The sequence below is a fragment of the Pleurotus ostreatus genome (assembly GCF_014466165.1).
Source record: "Pleurotus ostreatus strain PC9 chromosome Unknown scaffold_1, whole genome shotgun sequence".
In the NCBI taxonomy this organism is placed as follows: domain Eukaryota; kingdom Fungi; phylum Basidiomycota; class Agaricomycetes; order Agaricales; family Pleurotaceae; genus Pleurotus; species Pleurotus ostreatus.
The window spans coordinates 861853-876870 of record NW_023503156.1 but is presented as its reverse complement, the minus strand read 5'-3'; the positions used below and the strand labels follow the sequence as shown (position 1 = coordinate 876870).

The window sequence follows — 15018 nt, the reverse complement described above, 5'->3', positions numbered from 1 at the left end:
AGGTGGGATCGGTTAGCTGTAGACTGTAGTTACCTTATGCCAAAACTCCGCTTGGGCAATAAATGATCAACTTTGTTTTCTATAATCACAAGCAGGTGACGGTCGAATGCCTAAGGAAAGAATCCGGATATCCAAGGCTTTCTGTGGAACCTAGGTGCTATCGCTACGTCTCGTTAGATAAATGTGGCTGGGAAATAATGAATAACAACCGTGCCGATGGTGACCTCCACGACCTGCTTCTGTTCTTTGCTACCGTGAGCATGTACGGCACAAAGCATACGAGTCGATGCAACTCGGATTGCAAGGGAATCATCAATTTACCAGCTTTGATCCACGATGGCGCGAGCCGATTGAAAATTTGACTCGCTCTCCTGGTTCGTCACACCGAATTAGAAGGAAAGGTAAACAGACGCTATACATGGCGGTTTGGTCGCGAGTTTCTGGTACGTCTCTGAGACGGCATGTTAGTTATTTGATTACCTTCTGCGAAGTCGACTCAGCCGGGTTACAAGGTGACATGGTGGTGCTTCTTGATCCCCCCTTGATGATGGGGGTCGCTTGATCTAGTGGAAACCACATAAATAGACATACCAAAAGTGCCCTTCATTTGCTCATGAATGAATAAAAGAGCGGACATCGATACAATGGTGATGGCCGCAGCAACGATGCTGAGAATCCTTCCAGAGCGGAGACATAAACGGCGTGTGATGAACATCGTTGTTCCTAGAGCTCCGAAGTGAGTTATGGTCTCAGCAAAGAAGCTTGCCTGTCAAACTCACGGTCTATTTCCAGGATTCCGACCTTCGTTCGGTACCAATTGCAGATCTTTCAAAGAGCTTGAAGGCGGTACTGTGATAAGAACTTGGGATCATATGGACCATATGGATGCCACTTAGGCACGGTGATCGTTGATATATGATGCAGCCCCAGTCTCCGTCGCAATATGACGACTCGGTCAGTAAGACTGACGGCGTTTGATTCGCCTTTGGCCAGGGTCTGGCCATGTGTCTGCTTCTATTGCGGAATAGACGGGCTGGATTGCAAATTCGGCATCTGGAGCGTAAAAACAGAGCGGAAGGCATATTGGAGTAAGTAGCAGAAGCCACCAACTAAAGGAAAGGAACTCCGCTAGTGAACGCGATGCGACGCACGCCCCCGTTTGTGAATGGAAGTTGCACTCGTAACGGTTGATGATCAACAGTACAATGAGCCTAGTAGCAATCCAAGTATCATCCAATGCGACACGTAGTGATTAAGCTTCACTCAGCCCTAGATGAAGCCAGAAGGGACTGGTCAACATTATCATTCTTGCTTCACCATTGACTCACCGAGCACGATCATCCGAATGCGGTCTGCCCCGAGTTGTGAGGCATGAACACATCCATCAGTATGCCGCAAGTGAAGTGACAAGGTCAAGACAAGGAGGGCGCAAATCACCAGCCACAGTAAGTGAATTTGGCCTGTTCGCGGGGTGAATCATCCGCAGCCCGTCTGTTTCTGGCAAGGTCAAAGACTCGACGCGCGACCTCAGACCTCAGGGTGGATTGAAGACTTAAGCGCCTGGGCGCTCACTCGATGGTGGCTGATACAAGGAAATCAAAATGAAGAGCTCGGAGTGAAAGTATAGTACAAGGCAGTGAAGCAGAACAAAGGGAGGGGAAAGGGTATAACGGTCAAGCCCAAGTGATGGGGTTGTGATTTGGGCACTTCAGCTGCCTGCGCAATTGTGCGTACACATTCCAAAGAGGGGCCGCTACCGGGGTGACGGGAACACGGAGGAAGTCCTCGACTGTGACATATAACCAAACAGGCATGTTCCGGAACCGCCGTGTGTCGCGTTCGCATTCTCTAGGCAGCAAAGTGCGCATCATTTCGCGATCGTCCTTCGTGACCATAAACTCGTAGAAGAGGGTGAACAGTTCGATGGAGGGAACATTCAACTTGATCGTAGGGATTAGGTCTTTTCGATAGCCTGTAGGGACCCGTTTGCGTAGCGCTTCTGTAAGGTTGCGATGAATCAATGTGGAGTATTCTGCGATGACACTCGTTCGAACCTGTAAGAAAGAATACCAGTGATTCCCATAGAAATCATTCTCAGTCAAACACAACATCACCGTAATTGGTAGATCGCTAGGAGTACAAGAGCCATCGTTCTCGATGAAGTATTGGGGTGGCAGGTTTCGTTCGCCGTAAAGGTATTGTCCTCTGGCAAGCACAGTTGGCTCAATACTGCAATATATTGTCAGAGATTGTTCTTTGCGAGACTGGAAACGTACAAGGTTCCATTGCACCGCATTTCAAGGTCCATTTCTTCGTTAACGACGCGTTCAGGGTGAGAAGACAGTTGAGGAAGTCGAGGAACATGGTGGTCGTTATTCTCGCCTTAAAAACCACGGAATGTGCAGAAAGGCCAAACCACGGCAAGTTTGTGGTTGCTTGCTACTCGCATCAACCCTGTACGGTGAGGCCATAGCACTATGTTCCGTATTGCTCTTTGTTGTAGAAAGCCATAGATGGAGCACATTGTCGCGAGGAGGGCCACATGGAGGGCCTGAGCCAAAGCGCCCAGAAGCAGCTCATCAACCTCATCAAGTCGTGTGAATAAGGACTCCCACGGTTAGACTCAGGCAACTTCCAGCTAGGAATGGCTAGCCAAATTCGGGCTTTCCAGAATCAAATTTCATGCCCATCGTTCGCCATGACTAGATTCTTCTTGTACTTCCAACAACAGGCGTGCCTACTTTCGAAGTTCGTTGGGCTTATTTATTTGACTCACAACAAATACGTAGCTAAAAGTGAGCTGCATTTTTATCATCTGGTTTAAAGGAGTTACCGACGAGTGGCGTTCGTACTCAGTAGCACGATTCTATCGTGTTTCAAGCAGGATCCTTTCTAATCGACCATCACGATACCCGAGCCGTGGATCATGAAGATGCTGATTGATGGTGAGCGATGTCCAGCGTGCCATTACTGTTGGCCGACCAAATCGATTTGTGACCAAGGAGACCTTCGCGATTTGGCGTACTGATGCGCCTAGTCACAGTCGGAAGACTGGACGGAGATTTTGAACCAAGACAAAGCAATTTCCACCAAAGCCAGAGCGCGCTGGGTACGCCTGCGACGTGGGATTTCGTATCCCCTCTTGGCAAAGGCGCTCATCGTGACTTCGGGACTGTTGCGCCGCCCCCGTCTTGTGTGTACTCCCCTGCCTTGTCCTCGGAGGGCTACTATCTTTTCCGGGGCGACCGCGATCCATTACTAGGAGCGTTCTTAATTTTCCAACAATCTTAGAGCCGATGAGGACCTGCGGCGCCCAGTAGGTACTTTTCCTTTCCCTTATCTCTCTATACTCATCATTTAGTGGCGTGATTCATCGCAGCCGACCCACGCAAATTTATTCAAGGTACTATGTAGTCGACTGACCCACTCCCTTAGACCGTTGTTTCAGTGCTCTACCATTTACTTTTGGTACCACCATCAATTGCAACGGAATCCCGGACGTCGGTAAGGAATTGCATCAGCCATCGCGCCCTCGGGGTCCATCCGTGTTCCTGTATTATCCAAATGGACCTACGCCTCCATGGTCGCGCCGCTGCGCGCACTGGCTACATACATTACATCTTTGGGTAAACTATTATCTGTATTTTTCTCGGCAATGGCTACCTGGTCAGGAACCAAGATGTCTTAAATCGGCGGAGTGCTCTTTATAAAGGGCAGTTCAAGTTGGCTGAGTCTTCAGTACTCGGTACATAGCTGCAGCTTCAATGATTCCTACACTCTCCCTCCTTCCTCTTTTCTTCCTGCTTGCCAAAAGCGCGCTTGCCAGTCTCTTCACGGATCCCAGTCAACTAAGAAGTACGACGTACGATTACGTGGTTGTTGGAGGTAAAGTACTCTCCCATGCCTTCTCCCCGCTAGCGCTGATCGTCATTTAGCTGGGACTGCGGGGAGCGTTCTTGCCAACCGCCTGTCAGAAGATCGCCACGTCAGAGTCCTTGTCATTGAAGCCGGTCGGAGGTGACTACTCTCCAACCCTAATGAACGTCATATAAAAGCCAACGCTCACTTCATTCCTTGGTTTAGCGATAATGGAACGGATGTAGCCAATATTCGCATTCCCTTCAATGCACCGATAGCCACCCCAGGCACACCCTTCGATTGGAACTATACCACCGTCAACCAGGGCTTCCTGAACAACCAACCTGAAGCGTACCCGCGAGGAAAGGTATTAGGCGGAACCAGCACTACTAGTACGTCAGTTGGTATCTATTCGTACCGATTGTAACGCAATGACTCTCAGACTATCTGGTGTACACTCGGGGAGCGTCTAACGACTACGACCGACTTGCTACAGTTGCAGGTGATGATGGTTGGACATGGGACAACCTTCACCCGTATATCATGAAGGTAAGGGTTCTGTTCTTCTATGCTACACGAGAGACTGATGTGTAGCTCATTCCTTAGCATAGTAGTTTTGTAGCCTCCGCTGACGGTTGGATATTTGCTTTAACATCCTGCGGGGGCATACGAAGCTAACCTTGGCCGCAGGACACAATACGAGTGGGCAATTCGACCCTGCCTGGCATGGAAATGGCCCTCTGAGGACTTCGGCTCCTGGCTTCCCCACTGTAATGGATTCTCGGGTTATGGAAACGACGCAGACCCTGCCCGATGAATTCCCGTTCAACGTCGACATGAATTCGGGAAACCCTCTTGGAGTTGGTAAGATATCCCCAGATCAGATGAAACCGAGCACGTTGCTAACTACTTCCCCTCGTAGGATGGACTCAGTCTGCAATTGCTAACGGGACACGACAAAGTGCCGCGACTGCATTCCTCGGACCTGTTCTCTTCAGATCGAATTTAGATGTCTTGATCAACACCCAAGTCACTCGCCTTATTCAGACTGGACGTGCCAGTGGGAAGCCTGATTTCCGCAGCGTTGAGTTCGCACAGAGTGCGACGTCCCCACGTTATCGTGCTACAGCTCGGCGAGAAGTGATCCTGTCGGCTGGTACTATCGCCACTCCTCAGGTCCTCTTATTGAGCGGAATCGGTGATCGAGGGGCTTTGTCGCGATTGGGAATCAGGACTATCATCGACAACCCACACGTCGGCAACCATCTTCAGGTAACTTGGCGGCCATTGTTATAACGAACTATCGAGCTAATGAAATCCAGGACCACCCCTTCGTCCCACTTCAATGGGAAGTCAACAGTAACGAAACATTCGACCAATTCTCCTACAACCCCGACGCCGCTGCGGCCGCTCTTGATCAATGGAACTCCAACCACACTGGACCCTTCTCTACGAATCCGATTGCAAACCACCTTGCTTTCCTCCGAATCCCGGAGAACAATTCAATATGGGAGCAATTCGAAGATACGTCCTCCGGGCCTCATGCTCCGCACTATGAGATCGCATTTGACGTATGTATAGCAAGATCACATATTACGGTATACTCACGCGTATTAACAGAACCTTTACATCTCGACTTCGGTGGAGAATCGCCCTACAAGTGGTGGCTTCTTAAGCGTCACACTGATTGTAACATCGCCAACGTCGCGTAAGTCACGTCTTGTGCAGCAATGAAATAGTGTTCTGACGCGAGAATAGGAGGCTATGTGAAGCTCAACTCTAGTAACCCATTTGATCACCCTTTGATAGATCCCGCTTTACTGTCTACGGACTACGATATGGCCATCATGGTGGAGGCCATCAGAGCCGCACAACGATTTGTTGACGCTTCGCCGTGGAGTGGATTCATCATTAGTCCATCAGTTGATTCCGCCCAGACTACCACTATCGATAGTATTATCGAATATAGTCGTCGCCGCGGTGCTACGTCTGATCATCCTACTGGCACTGCCCAAGTTGGAAAAGTCGTTAACGGTGACTTGACTGTCAAGGATGTTAGCGGACTTCGCGTCGTTGATGCATCTATTTTTGTGAGTGCTAATCTCTATCGAACGTGTCTGCAGTCCCTCATCGACGTTAACAGCCATATGTCCCCACCGCACACACCCAAGCGCCCGTTTACATCATCGCTGAAAGGGCTGCGGACCTTATCAAAGCTGCTCACAGGAATTAATATTATACATCACTCTTATACTTCATAATCGTTGAGTTTGTGTTATAATAGGTTATATATTTAGTAGTAACTGGGTAGCTGTCGCCCCAGTTTATTCTGTTAACAACTACCACCTTTTCTGTAGTAATTTCGGCTTCTGAAACCCGGAACCCCTCAACCAACAACGCTCGAAAGGTACAGACGAGCGCGAAGAACGAATGTGGTTAGGACACCTTCAGGGAGTATATCCAAAGTCACGGCCACCCTGATCTTTGGATGTGGCTCGTATTGTGCCACAGTGGCAACTTGAGCACTGGCGCATTTTAATAAAACCATTGGCCACATAGGCCACACTGAAGAGTATAAAACAGCGCTCAACTTGCTTCTCTCAATTCTCCCCGCCAATTGTGTTGCTTGTAGGATGATATCCCCCAATACGTAAGTTGCGTATATCAATTTTATCCTTTCTCATGATACTGAGGGAGAGGTTCAATGCCAACTCGGATGCTCACAGTCGAGGTCAAGTCCCCCGGAGCGTCGACATCAGCTATTCTGGATGGGCCCCAGATCTTGCTTTGGCAATATACGACAGCAAGTCGGCCTCAAAGTTCACTATATTTCCGGCACGGAGCTGGGATATCCTTGAATATGCCCCAGACTTTGCAGCACCACTCCTCACTGCCTCCGACTACAGTCATACACCTTCTATCAAGACAGTTCCTGTCTTCCCGTTCAGCGTACATTGCCTGGATAGTTTCTTCATCATCCACAATTACTACCGAACGCTGGAGAAAGGCCTGGTATCCGCATTCGTGTTCGATCAAGGAAGATTGACGGCTTCGCAATCCAAGGACATATTCCACAGTCTGATCTTGACTGCTGCCGCTTTGGGGGTTCGAAGTGATGGACACGCTTTCTGGAAGATATGCCGTGATTGCCACAGCCAGCTCTGTACTAAATCATCAGCTTAGCAATTCGGAGCGTCGATGCGTTGGAACTAATAAATGTAGTTGACATTATCGTATGGTACATGATGCGAGATTCCCACCACCCCTTTTGAAGGACGATAATATTCTGTTATTATCGACAAAGCAGAACTCCAAGTAGGACTTGAACTTTATACGCGAAGTCCGTTAGGAGAGGTTAGGAGCGTCCAGGGGAAAGTACCATGACCTGTTCCACTTTATCAGAGCTGACTGGCGGGCCTGGAACGTGACGATGGTCGCCGTAGTAATTCACCTTAGTCGGAATTATCAGGTTAGTATTACCCGCAATCAGTTTGCTCGAAAGTTAAACTCGCGATTGACTTTCAATGCTTCGGTTTGGACCTATTAACGACATATGTTGGTACAATAGTGTTCATTTTATCAAGTTCATTGGTATGCAGCCTTAATGTCGTCGGCCATCTTTTCAGCTAGAGTGTATAGAACCGCTTGAGGGTGGGCAGACACGACGTATGGCTACTCAATCAGTCAGTAAAGATAGATATTCAGAACAAATAACCACATACGAAGATCGAGGCATCCACAATGCGAACGCCGCTAATACCCTTGACAGTGAGGTCCCCGTTGATGACTTTGCCAATTTGAGCGGTGCCAGTTGGGTGACGGCAAGTAGCCGTACGCTGAAGAACATACTGGACGATGCCCTCGGTGGTAGTGGTGTTAGCAGAGTCGGAGTAGGGTCCAATGATATAGTCGGCCCAAGGAGATGCTGCGACGAAGCGTTGAGAAGCTCTCACGGCTTCAACCATGACGGCCATGTCGAAATCGTCGGCGAAGAATGCGGGGTCGATTAATGGGTGATCGAATGGGTTGGCGGTAGCCAATCGTACGTAGCCACCTTCAAAGGAGGCAGAATTAGGAATATACATAGGGGTATCGATGTAAGGCTTACGGGAAGTGGGAGTCACCACGATGGGCGTGATAGTAAGGAATCCTCCGCTTGTAGGGAAAACTTGGGTAGAGGTAGTGACAAAGGAGTTCTATCCAATGGTTAACCGGGAAAAGTCTTCCAAGAGTTTGAGGATCACTTACACCAAATGCGATCTCGTAGTGTGGAGTGTTAGGCCCTGCGGAAGGGTCGGTGTAGTTCTGCCAAAGCGGGTTGTCGTCAGGGACGCGGAGGAATCCGACCAGATTCATAACTGGGTTGTTGGAGTAGGGACCGGTGTGGTTAGCATTCCATTCGGCCAGTGCGGCGGCGGCCAATTCGGGCTGGTAAGAAAGTTGGTCGTACGTTTCATTACTGTTTACTTCCCATTGCAGTGGCAGGAACGGATGATCCTAATATCGGTTAAGGTGGGGGGGGGGGTTATGAAGTTGTAAGGCAGAAAAGCATGCATACCTGGAGATGTTCCCCAACGTCGGGGTTGTGTATGATCGTCCGGATTCCCAATCGTGTCAAGGCCCTGCGATCACCAATGCCGCTCAACATCAAAATCTGCGGTGTCCCGACAGCACCTGCGGACATGATCACTTCCCGGCGAGCGGTGGCAGTGAATCTACGCGCATTGGGGCCTTGGGTGAATTCGATGCTTCGGAAGGCTGGCCTGGAGCCAGTCCGCCCTGTTTGAAGTAAGCGGGTGACTTGGGTGTTGATCAGGACATGGAGATTGGGTCTAGAGAGCGCAGGCCAGAGGTAGGCGACGGCAGAGCTTTGGCGAGTCCCTTCAGCGATGGTAGATTGGACCCAACCTAATATCTTGAATCAGTTTGGGTGTTAGTATATGGGGAGAATATGTACCAACCGATGCCGAGGGTGTTACCAGAGTTCATGTCAAGGTTGAAGGGGAATTCTTCGGGAAGCTCTTGGGTGGTTTGGATAATGAGAGGGTCAATCACAGCAGGGTATCCAGCAACTGAAGTATGGAGAGGGCCCGACCCATGCCAGGCGGGGTCGAATTGACCAGTAGTATTGTGACCTAGGACAATAATTGGTGTCCGCTCTTGTTATCTCGGGCTTATAACCAACTCACCATCAGCAGACGCAACCATGGTGTTATGCTAGGATGGAGTCAGCACAGATGGCACAGCCCGAACGAAACCATGCTAATCACCTTCAGGACGTATGGCTTCAAGTTCTCCCACCTGAAACTGTCGTCTCCGGCGATCCTAGCAATTCGGTCGTAATCATCAGATGATCCACGAGTGTATACCAGGAAGTCTACAATTCCCCTGTTATGTTAAAAGCATGTTTGAACAAGGGAGGGAATAGCGTACTGGTCGAAGTACTGCCACCGAGTACTTTGCCACGAGGATACGGCTCAGGCTCGCCGTTCAGACTCCATTGATCAACCGTGGTGTAATTCCAATCGAAAACGGAGCCAGCACCGGCAGCGGGGGCATTGAATGGAATGCGGATGGGGGCTACGTCAGTGCCATTGTTGCTGCAAACGTATAATATAAGATCGGCGGCATTAGTGCGTTGACGGGATAGCCTACCTTCTACCTGCTTCAACAACAAGAACGCTCACATTTGGGTCTTCAGATAATCGGCTGGCCAGTACACTTCCGGCAGCTCCAGCTGTAAAGAGTGGTATTAGAGATGAACTTCTGCATGAGAAGCGAAGCAAGCTCGCCTCCGACGATCACATAATCGTATGTCGTGCTTCTGAGCTGACGCGGGTCTGTAAGAAGCTCACCACAAGCGCTTTGGGCAACGAACAAGGGGATCGAAAGAAGAGCAAGTGTTGGGAGCATTGTGCACCGCTGCTTGAATCCAAGCATGTCCACACAGCTCACAATTTATACTTGCGCCTAAATCCATGCTTACAGCGCAGGGCATGCGCCAATTCGGAGTTGTGCAATGGATTGAGCGATGAACGCGGCCTTAGACGTACGCTCATTCCGATTCCGGGCTCCCCGAATGTACCAAGGGAGACGACAATCCACATTCCGGGTAGGACCCTGAGTAGAAGCACGGTGATCACAAGGTGCCTCCATGCCGTTGCACTCAACTAGCCTTTCATACGGCCTGCTGCCATTTGCTGTCGGGGGCCCCACTGGCTTAACTAGATGATCTGGAACCTGGTGCTGTCGGAGCAACCTGGCAATTTGCTGGGTAATGACGCACCTGACGTTCTCGAGTCTTCTTCGACCGCATCGGTCGCTACCCGACTCATCACCGGTTCATGGTTTACGCGACAGGCGGACTCCGGTGGGTGCCAGTAATAGTATGACCGCCGAGGATATGGTGCTCAAGAACTGAGAGGATCAGCAGAAACACCAAGCCGCCAAACCGAAGGTGCATGGTTCAAACATAAATTGTCCAAAGACAGAGGCTGATGGCCGCCACAAGGAAGGCACTAAAGGGCACTAAGCGTCGGCACCACGTGACCCTTTCCCGCCATCCGTCGGGAGTCGGGCCGCCCTAGTAGCGAGGTGACATCGGCGCGATACGTTGTTAGATCTTCGTTATATCCGGGGAACTCGCGCGCCGTAAAGCGTTAATCTGCGACACTTACGACCTTCGGGCGAGTACAATATGGAACGCAGCATCAGATCCTCAACCTGCTTGAACTGATTGCTACAGAATCGGATCTTTCAACATAGATTACCCTGGGTAGCATCTGCTAAGCAATCTCCGGGGGTGGCGGGCATTTTCTCGGACAGCGATGAAGGTTGGAGACTATGGTTAATAAATTTGCTATTACATGGATCTAGTAAGGTACGCTAGTGTTTCTATATAATTTTCAAGAATTCCAAGTTCAGTATTTCAGTGGTAGGCAGCCTTGATCAAGTCGGCAGCTCTTTCAGCAATAATGTAGGTAGGGGCCTGAGTATGGGCCGATGGAACATGCGGCTAGGTACCAATTTATGTCAGCATTGATACCCAGAAGCGACCAAATATATGTTACTCACGAAGATCGAGGCGTCAACGATGCGGACACCGCTTATGTCTTTAACGGTCAGATCGCCGTTCACGACCTTGCCGACTTGTGCGGTACCCGTCGGGTGGCGTGTGGTCGCTGTACGCTGGCGAGTGTACTCAATGATGCCTTCAGGTGTGGTGGTGTTGGCCGAGTCAATGTAAGGGCCGATGATGAAGTTGCTCCACGAAGAAGTCGCAACGTAGCGTTGAGATGCTTTGACAGCCTCGATCATGATGGCCATGTCGAGGTCGTCAGAAAAGAAGCCTGGGTCAATCAATGGCGCGTCGAACGGGTTGCTGGTGCTGAGGCGTACGTAGCCACCTGGGATGATGGAAGAGTCAGTTACCTGAGGGAAGAGCCCGCGTAGACTAGGAGCTTACGAGAGGATGGCGAGACAACGATTGGCGTGATGGTCATGAAGCCGCCGGATGAGGGAACAGTTTGAGCCGAAGTGGTGACGAAGCAGTTCTAAAAATGACATTAACTTAATCTTGTTGGAAAAAGATGGCGTTTACAGCCACGTACTCCGAATGCAATCTCGTAGTGAGGGGAGTTGGGCCCGGCAGATGGGTCTTCATTCTCTTGCCAGATAGCATTGTCATCTGGGATTCGGAGGAAGCCAATGTGGTTCATGACTGGGTTAGTTGAAAGAGGGCCTGTGTGGTCGGTATTCCATTGGTTGAGGGCAGCAGCGGACAAGTCGGCATTATAGAAGAGTTGATCAAAGGTTTCGTTGCTGGTCACTTCCCATTGGAGTGGGATGAAAGGGTGGTCCTAAAGAATGCGCGAAGGATGAATGTTACGTGCGCCCAGACGTCTGAAAGACTGACCTGGAGATGTTCGCCGACGTCTGGGTTGTTGACAATTGTGTTGATGCCCAACGCAGATAAGGCGTCCCTGTTGCCAATACCGCTGAGCTGGAGGAGTTGAGGTGTTCCAACGGAACCCGCAGAGAGGATAACCTCCCGTCGAGCTGTGGCGCGGAATCGCGGAGCAGAGGGTCCAGTAGCAAATTCAACAGAACGGAAAATAGGTGTTGCACCAGTTCGTCCGGTTTGAATGAGGCGAGTGGCTTGAGTATGGATTAACACATCTAGGTTGGGTCTGTTCAGGGCTGGCCAGAGATAGGCGATTGCGGAACTTTGTCGGGTGCCATTGGCAATAGTAGATTGCGCCCAGCCTAGAAAGTGGAGTCGTTTTAGCTGCTGGCAGAATCGTTTCAAGGTAGAGCACGTACTGATGCCGAGCGGGTTCCCGGAGTTGCCGTCAACATTGTAAGGGAATTCAGCCGCCTCTTGAGTAGTACCGATGACCAAAGGGTCGATAACCGCAGGATAACCAGCTACCGAGGTAAGGAGAGGACCATTTCCATGCCAAGCAGGGTCGAATTCTCCAGTAGTGTCGTGTCCTAGGCAAATATGAGAGCTGATCAAATCTAGCTGAAGTTCACCATACCATCGGCTGGAGCAACGATGCTACTGTGCTATAGCGAGTATAAGTCTCAACGATAAATGCCATGGAATGAGGTGATTTACTTTGAGGATGTAGGGGTGGAGATTTTCCCAAGTCCACCCATCATCACCAGCTATTGCAGCCAATCTGTCGTAGTCATCGGCTGAGCCGCGAGTGTAGACCATATAGTCTATTGTGTGCTCATTAGAAATTATCCACCCAATGTTGGAAAATGCGTACTGATGGAACTACTGCCGCCCAAGACCTTTCCACGAGGATATGGTTCAGGCTCATTGTTCAAGGACGGCTGATCAACTGTCGTAAAGTTCCAGTCGAAGGAAGTGCCCGGGCTAGCTAGCGGTGCATTGAAAGGAATACGAATATTGGCATTGTCAGGTCCTTCGTTACTTTTTTATGAGGTAAGTCAATGATCTGAGCGCCTATAGACTGATTTGATTTACCTCCTTCCTGCTTCGACGACCAGGACTCTGACATGGGCGTCCTCTGTAAGACGAGCTGCAAGAACACTTCCAGCCGTTCCAGCTGTGCAGCAGGATATGTGAGATGCGTGAGTCACAAACAAAAAAGAAACTAACCTCCAACAATAACGTAGTCGTATGTAGTGGTCGTCAATTGCGTGGGATCCGTGAGCAATGCGCCAATGGCGCCTTTCGCAGCCAACAGAGCAAGAGAAAAGAGGCTAAAAGTGGGGAACATCTTGTACTAAACAAGAACTGATGCCCATCCATAGCTTTAGAGCACGCTTTATATATTCACGAAGCCATGCCCTTCACCAAGCTGCGAAACCCACTCGTACAATAAGGAGACCGCTTCACGCGTAGCGAGGTCGCGTCAGAGGTATGCCGCTTCTCCCCAGGGTTAACTCAATGCTGAGATCGTGACATGTCGTGGCTACTTAGCTTTGGTGGACCTGCCGAGGTGGTGAATCGTGAGCCATGAACGGTGATTTCGAGGGATCGAAAGTGGGTTGACGTTAAATCCGACATTGCATCAAGTTGAGATGATCATATGGGCAGCGCATCATCGAATTTCGGAGGCCGCGGCGAGGCAATCTATTTGCGATCCACAAGGGTTGTAGTGGAAATTGCTGCTTCTCTGGATCACGAGTCATCTTGAAGAAACGCAAGAACTCATAGCCGTCTGGCGGGGGGAGTGGAGAGGAGGCCTACATGGCCACAAGCCCATTGTTGCGCCTGACATCAGTGTCTCGAGCTTCTTCATATCCCCCTCCCCGGCCATTTTTACTGCTACAGAAATAGTGTTCCTTCCAATCACCCCACTGCTCCGTTTGTGAAGACACGTCGTCGTCGAAACATACACTGCTCTTTTGGATGAGGCGCGCTTGGGTCGGCCTGGTATTTGTCATCCACACAGTCAATAAATTGTACGCTTAAATGCTGCGACTTCGGGTAATCTCACCTGTCTGAGTGTCGGTAACAGGCACCGGCAAATTCAAGGTGGACCAAATGCTCGACGTCGGTTATGGGTCAACCTCAGTATTTTGCCTAAGTCAGTATAAAGTCCACGTAAGTCCATTTTTTGATGGAATTCGTCAGTTTCCGTACTTTTGATGTAAAAATTCCGGCACCTTCCTCTTTTGATCTTGTGCGGAAGGTCACGACGAAATCTAAGTCAGTGAAAAGCAAACTTACAGTGACTTAGTTTGACTGGGAATGGGAGCGTAAAGTAATAGGATTCAGACATTGCTTATGTAAGGGGAACTAATCCCAGGGGCGAAGATGCATTAATCGAGAGAACATTAAGGCTCTAGCCTAAGAGCAGTTGCTCAGGAAGTGACAAAGGGGGTATCTTGAGGGTGCTGAATGTCGGATAATGCAGGGGTATTTAGATACGAGACGAGAGACTTGGAAGAGCATGAATACTGGTGACAGGCGCTGGTGCCCCCCTGTCTTCAATTACATAATCTTTTTTGATTTCGCAATTGTTGGACTTCAACGTTTCGACGTTTCAACTCCTCACCAACATCCCCAATGTCCACTTATTTCTTCGACAACCATTCACAACACTTGTGGCATTCAATGCGGCCCCGAATTGAACATCTTGACATCTCTTCTCGCCGTAACGCGCCGTGTGGATAACAACTGCTCCGACTCTCTGGATCCACGCGCCTGGCAAACAGACTACTGGCAGGATTCCCATTCCCCTACGCGCTTCGCTAACTATTCCGACTCTCATACTCAAGTTTAAGCTTCCAGACCACTCAATACACGCAATCATCATGCCACGGACACGGAGGGGGTTTGTGAGTACCTTATATTTCAACGTCAATGTGATGCCTCCAGCCAACCAGGTTAACATTACTCTAGAGTCCTCCTCCATTGGCAATGGAAGAAGCGAATAGACCGTACCGTATTATTATATATATATTGCATCATGCTTACTATTAGTATGAATTTATTTTATTGCCTGAGAACGGTTTTGTACTTGACTTAACCTGACCATCACTGACTGTGAGCGACTGTTGTGTTGAACATGGTGGCCTGACTTTCCATGACTGACTTCGACACTAACAGACTTGGCTTGACCTGTTTTCTTCGATACCCGAAAGGGACCCACAAAATCATTTTCAAGTCACACACCG

The 15018-nt window shown here is 49.7% G+C and overlaps 5 protein-coding genes across 5 annotated transcripts; 2 read left to right on the top strand and 3 right to left on the bottom strand.

Annotated features, from left to right (window-relative positions):
* Window positions 1–1673: 1673 nt before the first annotated feature.
* PC9H_000286 (uncharacterized protein) lies at window positions 1674–2308 on the bottom strand (the record flags this gene model as incomplete). The annotated part of the gene is made up of 2 exons (XM_036769948.1): window positions 1674–2229; window positions 2277–2308. The coding sequence occupies 2 exons, from the start codon at window positions 2306–2308 to the stop codon at window positions 1674–1676; spliced, it is 588 nt and encodes a 195-aa protein (XP_036635793.1).
* Window positions 2309–3764: 1456 nt separating this feature from the next.
* PC9H_000285 (uncharacterized protein) lies at window positions 3765–6091 on the top strand (the record flags this gene model as incomplete). Its single annotated transcript, XM_036769947.1, has 11 exons — window positions 3765–3885; window positions 3936–4017; window positions 4084–4250; window positions 4301–4407; window positions 4465–4492; window positions 4549–4722; window positions 4781–5130; window positions 5181–5429; window positions 5479–5566; window positions 5617–5948; window positions 6002–6091. 11 exons carry the CDS (start codon window positions 3765–3767, stop codon window positions 6089–6091), a joined length of 1788 nt encoding a protein of 595 aa, XP_036635792.1.
* A 449-nt stretch (window positions 6092–6540) lies between these two features.
* Window positions 6541–7041, top strand: PC9H_000284 (uncharacterized protein; the record flags this gene model as incomplete). The annotated part of the gene is made up of 1 exon (XM_036769946.1): window positions 6541–7041. One exon carries the CDS (start codon window positions 6541–6543, stop codon window positions 7039–7041), a length of 501 nt encoding a protein of 166 aa, XP_036635791.1.
* A 402-nt stretch (window positions 7042–7443) lies between these two features.
* On the bottom strand, window positions 7444–9771 carry PC9H_000283 (uncharacterized protein; the record flags this gene model as incomplete). Its single annotated transcript, XM_036769945.1, has 11 exons — window positions 7444–7530; window positions 7581–7912; window positions 7967–8054; window positions 8107–8355; window positions 8417–8766; window positions 8820–8993; window positions 9048–9075; window positions 9129–9235; window positions 9292–9458; window positions 9514–9595; window positions 9714–9771. The coding sequence occupies 11 exons, from the start codon at window positions 9769–9771 to the stop codon at window positions 7444–7446; spliced, it is 1722 nt and encodes a 573-aa protein (XP_036635790.1).
* A 1015-nt stretch (window positions 9772–10786) lies between these two features.
* On the bottom strand, window positions 10787–13112 carry PC9H_000282 (uncharacterized protein; the record flags this gene model as incomplete). The annotated part of the gene is made up of 11 exons (XM_036769944.1): window positions 10787–10873; window positions 10933–11264; window positions 11324–11411; window positions 11469–11717; window positions 11774–12123; window positions 12181–12351; window positions 12399–12426; window positions 12479–12585; window positions 12636–12802; window positions 12857–12938; window positions 12992–13112. 11 exons carry the CDS (start codon window positions 13110–13112, stop codon window positions 10787–10789), a joined length of 1782 nt encoding a protein of 593 aa, XP_036635789.1.
* Between the last annotated feature and the right edge of the window lie 1906 nt (window positions 13113–15018).